Here is a 10487-nt window from a genome sequence, read left to right as displayed (position 1 = left end):
CCTCGCATAACTAAACTCTCGATCCCAATTTTAGTAAAGGTAGGCAAAGACTACTGGTTCCTTCACCCAAGATTCGTCTAAAGACCAATCAACAAGTAGTAATTAGGTGAACTAATCGTACTTAGGAAAATAACAAATTGGTGACGACTCCGTTGAACTTATAATATTATTATTTTTTCGCCATTTCGAATCCTTTTCTAGGATGTTGCGACAACATAGAGTAAGTGTACTATGTCATTTGTAAACTAATCCAATAACATTTATTAAGCTTATCATGTCATCCAATTGGTGTCTTAAATTGATTGCAACAAAGCATCAATTGTCTCCGTAGCATAGTGATAGCGAGTTCGCTTCGTAAGCGAAAGGTCGCAAGTTTGATCCTTGCCGGGGATTTCATACATTTTTAGGGGATAAGCGTTACAAAAATTCTTTTTAAAAATGATGGTTATTGTCAAATGAAAATAAAAATGATTTGATCATTTTCAATTTCTTAATGAGAAAAAGAAAAGAAGAAAGAAAGAAATGACATGTGACACATTGCTTGTGGACTACATAGGCTGCCGTGGTTAATGACTTCAGGCTTCCTTTTCACCTCCCCCTACCTCATCTCTAAAGAAATATGGGACTATTTTTATCTTTTTCCAAAGAGTAAGTGGGATATATATATATGAAGAAGTAAGTTAACTATAGTTAACAAACACATTTCACTTAACTATAGTTCAACTATTGAGTTGGACGAATCGAATTTGAATGTAACACCATTTATTTGTCAAATTAATCAAAACTTCTACTCTTTTATATTATTTTATATATGTATACATACATAATCAAATTGAGATTAACTAAGTTGAACTCAAGTTTTGAGAATTAATGATCAAAAGATTAATCTAGTTTGAGCTATGTTTTAAGGTTAAACTTTTTTTTTCTTTAATAACTTCAATTGGGTTAAACTTAAGGTTAAACTTTGTTATGTTGTGTGAATTTTGTTTTGTAGGTCCTAATTTGTTTTGTTTTGTTTGGACTTGTAACCCGGTTTTGGCTGGATGTTGGTGTTGTTCTTTGGGAGATTTTTAACATTTGTCTTTTGTTATCTCTCATTGATTGTCTTGTAACCACGGTATTCCTCCGCCAAAAGTGAGGGGTTATCAATAAATAAATAGAGGTACCGCCCTTCTTTTTAAAAAAAAAAAAAAAAAAAAAAAATTGGGTTAAAGCATGTTAGTATATTGATTCGACTCTTGTAAGCACTCAGTTAGATCCATGACCCTAAGCTATTTCTTATGAAAAATAAATCAGGTCATCCGAGAGAACCAACACGATCCTTCCTTAGATTTCCATTTAATCATATTATTTCAAATAATCGATTCCACTAAACTATATGTAGATTCCGTCACGCGAAATTTACTATTTAAAGTGATTTCATTGAAATGCAAATTGATGCGTCCTTAGTGAGACTTGTAAATATAACTTTAATTATAATATTAATTACAATCCATAATCACATATTAATCATTGATTAACTTTTGATCTCATAGTTTTTGTAATCGTCAGACCCTCAGCATGTACTTGGGATTGATCGTAAGATACATGACGGGTCTCTTGATCAATCTCGAGTTTTGGAATGTTATAGAGAGATTGGGCTTAATGGGCTCTAATTGGGGTCTGTTAAGGGCAATTCACTTCCCTTCACTCTTCTTTAGCTAACTCAAGTGTTGTCCCCATCACGTGCTATTTTCTTATTTTCATTTTAGTCATGTGTCTTAATATTATTGAATGATTCAATTGTTTTATTTCTTAGGAGTATTCAACAACTTGTCCAACCCAATCAGTCCAAATTGAATCAATGTAAAAAATTGATTTCAAATGACTTATGAGTCTACAGACGGTTTCCTATTTTGCATAACTAGATCATATGGATCAGTTTGCGTATTTAGCATCTATCCAACCCAACTCGAGTTGTCTCTTTATCCACACACACACACACACAATAGTCCTTTTGGAAGACAATAGACATATTTTGTAATTTTTGATTTTATGTTGTTAATTGTATGTATGTTAGAAAAATAAACATATTATTTTTTTAAATAGTCTCAAAACCTTCTTTATATTGTATTATCAATGTAAAACTGAAAATTGTACAGTACTTAGTGTTACTCTTACAATTATTTTTTTAACAAAAATTCTATTAATTTAATATACAGAAATGACACTAGTTTATGCGGTGTTTTCAATGTAACATATATTATTATATTTGGCAAAAAATTTCACATATTTTTTTTTTAGTTTTTCTATTTCACCTTAAAATAAGTTAAAACGTCAATCCGAACCAAATTATCCAATATTCAAGCCAATTCAAACGGCATCTTCAATGGTTCAACTTAAACTTGACTTTTTACCAAATCGATAAGATCCAATTAGTTAGAATTTTTTAGGCCTAATCCAACCCAACATGACCCATAAATTTCCTTATTATTTCCAAGATAAGTCTCACAAACAAACATGATCCTCCTGTCACTAGATAATAATCCCACCCTTAATTAACACTAAAAATACCACTCTCCTCACCTTATTTAAAAATTTTGGAGCCCTTATTTCTTACTAAAACAATCTTCTCTCTCTAAACCAAAATTTTTCTCTTCAAAATCCTTAGCATTTTGGCATCATCTTCCTTCCATAATTCCATTGACACTTGAATTCTTAAGAATTTTCTGGTTGTCTTCTCTCGACAACCTTTATTACATTTCCTCATTTTATATAACACTGCTCCCATCCAATCCAAGAACCCACATTTCCCCATCCCTACATACAGTATCTAAGCATCCACTTACTTGACACAGCCTGTTGAGTGCATCTGCAACTAGTCACTTGCAGCAGGGAACGAGAGAGTAACTTTTTCAATTCCTTTTTTCCTTGGAAGTTAGAAAACTTGAAATTGATGCCTTGCAAGAATAAAGCAGGGGAATTAGAAAGAACTTGAAGGGATTCAAGAATGTTTCGAAAGATAGCATTCTTAATATCTTCCCACGCCATTTTTGTTGGGGATGAGCAGTAAGTACTCAATTCATACACCAGAGATGGGTGGCTAGAAGCTGAGGGAAGATGAAATTTTTGCTGCCTTTCTTTTTGAAAGGTAAGAACGTAGTATGGTGTTTCTTTTAGAAGGATGTTTTGCTCGAGATCAAGAGAGACTATGGGGTTTCTGGAATTGACGATTGTGCATTTTACTTAAATGGAGAAATCGTCAAATGATTGATTGATAACCCATTGCTACAAGGTGCATGTCTCTATGTCCGGCTGAGACTAAGAAATGTTTGAGATTTGGATTTACCTCGTGTGTTTAGATGAAAAACAGTATGAAATTGTATTGATTTTTTGGTTTTTCCTTTTTTTTTTTTTTTTTAAATTCCTACAAGTCTAAATCTAAAATTTGAAATCCCTGCTCGCAAACCCAATTTGATTTCATTAATTCATTGATTTTTTGGAAGATAATTGAGGAAAAATTTTCAGGGCCTAAGGAGGACTGTTCAGAAATTAGGTGGTTAAACATTTATATGGTTTTTCAGCAGTTGGAAATTTCCAGATCTTTACTAAATTACGTCAGGTTTTGGATGGGTCCCTCCCATAGTCTCATTAATTCAAAATCTTTTATAATTTGGATTTGGTCTTGTTGAGAAGGGTCAAGTTGGTGTTCACCCATGTGTATCAAGTCCACCCATGGGTTCCTCCGTACCCAACAAGTGGCATCAAAACCGACGGTTCGCAACTCTGGGTGAGCGACATCGTAAAAAGTTGACGCATGAAACTAATTCTCCTGACGTGTTAACAGTTGGAGGACCAAGTGTGTGGCTGAGGCTAAGGATCATTTAGGCTGCGGATGGATCCGAATAGGGTCAAGACGTGAGAGGTAGGTTGGTTCGGAGGCACGTGGAATGCAATTCAACGCACGTAAGGCGCTAGTGGTAAGGCCCACTTGAGCAGCTGTTGGAGAATTGGACTTACTTCCAGAAGGGAGACGATTTCCGTTCAAAGGGGAGTAGTTGGAACTCACAAGTGAGGGAGAGTAGTTGGAACTCACGAGTGAGGGGGAGATTGTTGAGAATTTTACTTGTGACTCTATCCCACATTGGAAAAATTGAGTGAATGATGGGTGCTTATATACATGGTTGGACCCAAGACCCAATAGGTTTAAGCTTTTGGGTCAAGTTGGTGTTCACCCATATGTATCAAGCCCACCCATGGGCTCCTCCGTACCTAACAGGTCTTACACTTCTCAATAAAAATTCTGCAAGCAGGAAGTCTGACACTCCTATAATTAGTGCATTGAGAATTCCTGGCAGCTTTCACAAACTTGCAGATCCTGGGTTTTGAAGTGATGCTGTGTGCAACAAACATGTGATTATGGGTTTTGAAGGGATGAAGGCAACAAGATATAGAGTCTATCTACTTCAGTCATATTGTTCATATAATGGTAGAAAAGATAAAATCTTTTGCAGATTGCCAGCAACAAGAGGTCATTGTTATATTTTGAAGCAAAAAGAAAGTTGAAGTATGAGGGCATTTATAATGTATTTATTTTGCAGGATAGACTAAGATAAGTTTAGATAATCTTCATGTGAGCCATATTTGGTACCTCAAAACTTAGGGATTGAACAGGATGGGAGGAAGATCCTTATTCCATTTGTAGGTACTAAAACGAAAGGTAACAAAAAAAGGATTATGAACAACGAAAACAACGAAGTAAAAGCTGAGAATTTTTTGAATTGAGGATGATTCACCTCCCTGACTCCCACAATGGAGGTTTGGGGCGGGGGGGGATTGAATCCCCTTGGGACCATCTATTTGAGGCCTGACCATCTATTTGAGGCCTTGTGCCTGTAAATATTGCAATTTCCAACACTAGCTAGTGGTAGAAATCTGTGTTGAAGCAGCTAGTGGTAGAACTTTGTTTACTAATGTTTAGTTTCATTACTTAACAATACTTGTTGAAGTTCACTATGTTTGACAAGTTGATTAGAGAATTTTTCTGTGAACCAGCCTACTTACTTCACTCATGGAAACCTATTCTAAAACTGCTGGCACACTTTTCCCTTATATTCTTCTCTAGGTACATGAGTTAAAATAGAAAAAGATGATCTCTCTCTCTCTCTCTCTCTCTCTCTCTCTCTCTCTGTGGCGCAGGGCAGTGGAAGATGGGCTGTGCATAATTGATTTCAAAGTGCTTCATCCAGCTTGACTGTACAAAAGCAAGACTACCCTTATCACTGGCGATTCCTGTCTAATCAGGTTCAAAATATTCTATCCAACACTTTGTAGGAATTCTATTTCATGTTGGCCCACGCAGCTCAGCTACATCACCCCTGTCAATGTTTTGGATGGTATGGCTATGCAGTAAAAGACGTATACCAATAATTTCCAAAAAGCAAGATGCTGTTTTCTAACAAAAATCTGACCCCATTATCCATGACCATGATTGATGTGTATATGATCCCATTGAGGATTTGGATTTGCACAATAGTGGAACTTCAACCAACCATTCACCAAACTTTTTCAATTGTTGATCATAAACCAATCTCCCTGACCAAGTCCAAGACCGCAAAGGGAGAAAAAGACAGTAATGTTTGTGCTGTGTATATGACTTCTAGCTCTAGGATTATGCAAAGAGTAATGGTCATTGCTTTAATGGAGAGGAGCAAGACTCGGATTGATCATCTCTTTGATACTAAGATATTTATTTTTCTTGGGCTCATGCAACTCAAGAATTTAGATCTTCCTTTCCTATTTTCTTGTCTTTCTTTGCTTCTATATCTTTTTATTTTCTTGTTGGTTTTTCTTATTGTTGTAATCCTTTCCCATTAAAAAAAAGATTGAAAGAGATTATAAAACAACAATTTTACTTAGTTGGGCTGTGTGATTATGTCATATTACAATATATGGACATTGTGCCCTAGCTCAAAATCTAGTAGCCCTTTGGGTATCTTGCCATCCACACAAAACCTTCCCCTCTTTGAAAAACTTTAAGTGGACCGTGCTTTGAATGAGTCATGTTAAATCCTGATATATGTTGTTGGCTCGTAACCTAACAGCTTAACTTTTTAGTTAAAACTGTAATCTAACATGGCATGAGAGCCATGGTTGCCAGGAGGTCCTGGGTTATAGTCTTGTTGCACACATTTATTGTCTAGTAAAAAGAATGTTGTATTCTGTGTAACGAGTGTCATTACTTGTAGTTCATTATACATGAGATGAGCATGTACCTTATTGTCACATTATCTCAAAATGATGAGAATGAAGAATTTCATGACACATCCTATTTGGACACTGGGATACTGCAGATTGCAGGTAGCTCATGATTTCATTTGCTGGGTGCAAGGTGGCATGGTGTCACGAACTAAGCTTGTTCAGGGCATTATGCTTGCCTATGACCGCTTATCTCATGTGCTTGAGATGAGTTTCCATCATGTAAATACTAGTGTAGGGTTATTTTCTGCTAGTAGTGTCTTTGTATGCCAAATAAAGCAGTATGATATGTTTCCTAGTGCTAGAGTGGGAATGACCTAGAAAGCTTTTTAGGGGAGGGTGAGTGTTCATCAGTCTTTGTAAAACTCACTAGCTATGGTCAATGTATTTAGCCTACTTGCCTCCCTCGCTAAGCACACAATGCCAACGGAGGTGTTGTTAATGAATTACGTTTGCTTCAATGTTTATTGCTTGCTTGCTACGACTTTCATGAATTGATTACTGTTTCCGCTGCCATTTGATTGAATGTTAATGAAAGTGTTTTGTGGATAAATGTTGGTAAACGATAGACTGGTTAGTTAAACAAGAGTGCTTTAGCTAGCGCCGCACGGCCCTTCACAAGGGTGTGAAAATAGTCGGACCGTGACACATTGGCATGCATGACCTTTTGGTTTCTCAGTGGCTTTCTATTTAAGGGGATGGATCCTTTTCATTTTACAGAGTTCTTAACACCTGCTCCCCTGCAAGAATTGTAGAAGACAGGCATGGCAACAGCTGCACTTCTAGCTGTTTATAAAGTATTGATGATCTTAATATTTCTTGGTTGGGTTTCTGTTTGGCTACTTAAGCCCTCACAACTTTGGACGACAAAATGGCAGGAAGCTGAAGACAGTGTGGGAGCAACAATATTTGGGTATAATGGTACTTATGGCTGAAAACCCCCCTTGTATATTACAATCTAATATCTGCCTGTTCCTTTACATGTCTTTGTTTACTGCTAGATCAATTTGACTATGAAATTCCATTTCCATCGAGAACAAATGACACAATTACATCCGGAACTTACTGATTTTTTTATGCTGGAAAAATTGCAGGCCTTGATTTTTCTGTTTATGCATTCCCCATTATTGCTCTGGCAATAATTGGACTTGTTTACTTGGAATTGCAATCGAACGAACCAAGAGGCAGGTACAAAAATATTTTTTGCACTCTTAGCCTGTTACTTCTGATAATGGTATTTATGGTTGAATCTGGTTGACAGACGCGGGAGAAACTCAGCCGTAGATCTTTCCAATCCACTGGTTGTTAACAGCTATGTGGGTATTTTGTCTGGTATTGAGATTCTTGCTGTGTCCCTCTTCATCCTCTTTCTTGCATGGACATTCTATGCCCGGATCTCTGATGATTTGAAGAAAACAATGTCAACCAAATCATTTAAGTTGACTGGGTGAGTATCATTAACGTGATCCTGTATAGGATATGATGGATGCTGAAAAAAATAAAGTTTTGTAAGACTACTGATGCTTCAAGCGCTTTTCAGATGGAATTACAAGTTTTCAAGGGTGGCAGTCCGGTTTGGTTTACTGTCAGAAGCCTGCCTGGCTCTGCTGCTTCTGCCAATCTTGAGAAGGATGGCCTTATTTCAGTTACTTGGTGTCCGGTTTGAAGCTTCAGTAAGGTACCATACCTGGCTTGGGACAGCCATGATATTTTTTTCAACTTTTCACGGAGCAGGCACCATTTTCATCTGGGGTATTAAACATCACATACAAGAAGAGGTGATTCCAAGTCCATATCCATCAATTGATTGGTGATTCCAAAGTTCATTTCTTCCGATTGATACTCATTCTATGCAATTTTTTAGGACTTACGGTATACGAACTAATGTACTTTTTATTGCTCAGATGTGGAAATGGCAGAAAACAGGACGGGTATACCTTGCTGGGGAGATTGCTCTTGTTACAGGACTGGTTATCTGGATCACATCACTTCAACAAATGAGGAGGAAACAGTTTGAAATTTTCTATTACACACACCACCTGTACATAGTCTTTTTACTATTTGTCTTGTTTCATGTTGGAGATCGGCATTTCTATATGGTATTCCCAGGTGTTTTTCTTTTTGGCCTTGACAAGCTCTTCCGAGTCATACAATCAAGACCAGAAACTTGCATACTTTCTGCACGAATCTTCCCCTGCAGAGCCATCGAGCTTACTCTGCCTAAAGACCCAAGTAAACTTTATAGTCTTCAGCAATCGGATTATTGGAAGGAATGGGAAAGCTTTTTGTGAACTTGACTATTTCTCCTAATTGCAGGACTGAAGTATACTCCAACAAGCATGATTTTTGTGAAGATCCCAACTATATCAAAACTTCAATGGCATTCTTTCAGTATAACATCAAGCTCTAGTGTTGATGACCACACGATGTCTATCATAATCAAATGCGAAGGATGGTGGACCAGTACTCTCTTTAACATGATACAAGGTGAGGTAAACTCTTACGCTGATAAGAAGAAATGCATCCCTATTGCAGTTGAAGGCCCTTATGGACCAGCCTCTGTTGACTACCTAAGGTGAGTAAAGAAGTCATAAGACAGATTCTAGTATGATAACATCATGGTAGGGCTATTTGGTGTCAGTTTTAGAATTGGGATCATCAGAGTCTAGATTTCATGATACGGATTAATGCAAACCTTGCCTTTTGCAGATATGACTGTCTACTGCTAATTGGGGGAGGAATCGGAATAACCCCATTCCTAAGCATGTTGCAGGAAATAAATCATTCCTGTAGTGGGAACAGAAATAGGTTCCCTACAAACATACAGCTTATATGTGTTGTGAAAAAAGCTCATGATATCTCCCTGTTAAATCCGATTTCACCTTTATTCCTGACGCAGTCGACCAAACAACTGCATCTAAAACTGAAGGTCTTTGTGACCCAGCAACAGCAATATGGTGCAACGGTCAGAGACTTGCTGCAAGAATTTTATAGAATGGAGACTTTAAACTTCGATACAAAATGTTCACAGTATGCAACACATGGGCTAGAAAGGTTATTTTGGATGGCTGCCATGACAGGGTTTTCCACCATTGTCTTCATTGTTTTGCTTAGTTGTTTGAGACATGTCATTCTCCATCCCGAAAAGAAGGCCTTCAAACAGAAAAGTCCCTCTTGGGTTGCTGATCTTCTTCTCATGTGTTCATTTGTCATGGCCATATTATGCGGCTCTTTGGTGGCAGTTACTTTAAGATGGAGAAGGCTGAGAAAAGAAATTCCTCTGAACTCCGACAAGGAAGACACAACTAAGGAATTAAATTTGTGGGAGGATGCTCTCGAGGAACATGAAATCTATTTCGGAGGAAGACCCAACTTCCCAGGTACTGTGATATTTCATTCTCGAAATTTCTTCTGGAAACTCTTCCCAAATTTTCATTCAATGTTCAAGAATAGATGCACTTTAAGACTTGGTTTTTATTGAACAGATATATTTTCTAAGTTTCCAAATGAAAGTTGGGGATCTAAGATAGGAGTCGTGGTGAGCGGACCTGAATCAATGAAGGAGTCAGTGGCATCATTGTGCAGGCTAAACTCTCAAAGTTTGAGGATGTGTGCTGAGAACAAGAAACCACACTTCAGTTTCCACCCTCTCAACTTCACACTCTAGGCTGACCATATGTAAGACTAGAAAGAACATGTTCTGTTCATGTTTAAACGTCGTTCAACCATTGATAACAAGAATTGAGATGCTTCTATCCTGCTTCATTGCTTATTTTATTGTTCATTAAATGTATATAGTACATAAATGCCATGCAACACGACTATGCTCTCAGAATATAGAAGAGTAGGCTTGCAGCTTCTTTTCCTTTTCCATTCCCATATTTGTATGTACTGCAACTGCCAAGAGCTAGTTTTACTGTTCTACCAAATATCTGATATGGACCAATGAGCAATAGATGTAGAAGTTTTCCTTAACCCTTTTTGGGTATCTTACTCTAATCCTAACCTTCTGGGGAAGGCAAGCTGCCTCTTCCGAGTAAATCATGTTTGGGCGTAATTGATTGGAATTAAAAGGTTAAAATCATCAAAATGGCTGTTAGTCTTCTAATGTTACATTCTGAGATTATAGTCGCTATTTGAGCACAGTGAAGAATGGCTTTAGTTGAGATTGGTAGAGATGGAGCCAGAAGACAGCCAGGAGACAACGCGTTGCTGAGTCAGAAACGCGGTGGAAATTATCTCATCATTAA

At 37.3% G+C, this 10487-nt stretch overlaps 1 protein-coding gene across 2 annotated transcripts; it reads left to right on the top strand.

The window, feature by feature from the left end:
• Positions 1-2870: 2870 nt before the first annotated feature.
• LOC131146613 (ferric reduction oxidase 8, mitochondrial) lies at positions 2871-10212 on the top strand. Of its 2 annotated transcripts, XM_058096311.1 has the most exons (10): positions 2871-3274; positions 5179-5283; positions 6958-7158; positions 7332-7425; positions 7499-7684; positions 7778-8015; positions 8142-8469; positions 8554-8812; positions 8947-9617; positions 9723-10212. In XM_058096311.1, exons 3-10 carry the CDS (start codon positions 7002-7004, stop codon positions 9902-9904), a joined length of 2115 nt encoding a protein of 704 aa, XP_057952294.1. In that variant the 5' UTR covers positions 2871-3274; positions 5179-5283; positions 6958-7001; the 3' UTR covers positions 9905-10212. The 2 variants fall into 2 exon arrangements, with proteins under 2 accessions (XP_057952294.1, XP_057952295.1); XM_058096312.1 differs by lacking the exons at positions 2871-3274; positions 5179-5283; positions 6958-7158 and having other exon boundaries at positions 7356-7421.
• The last annotated feature ends 275 nt before the right edge of the window (positions 10213-10487 follow it).

This window comes from Malania oleifera, chromosome 13 (genome assembly GCF_029873635.1).
Source record: "Malania oleifera isolate guangnan ecotype guangnan chromosome 13, ASM2987363v1, whole genome shotgun sequence".
Taxonomy (NCBI): domain Eukaryota; kingdom Viridiplantae; phylum Streptophyta; class Magnoliopsida; order Santalales; family Ximeniaceae; genus Malania; species Malania oleifera.
This window is presented reverse-complemented; position numbering and strand designations above follow the sequence as displayed.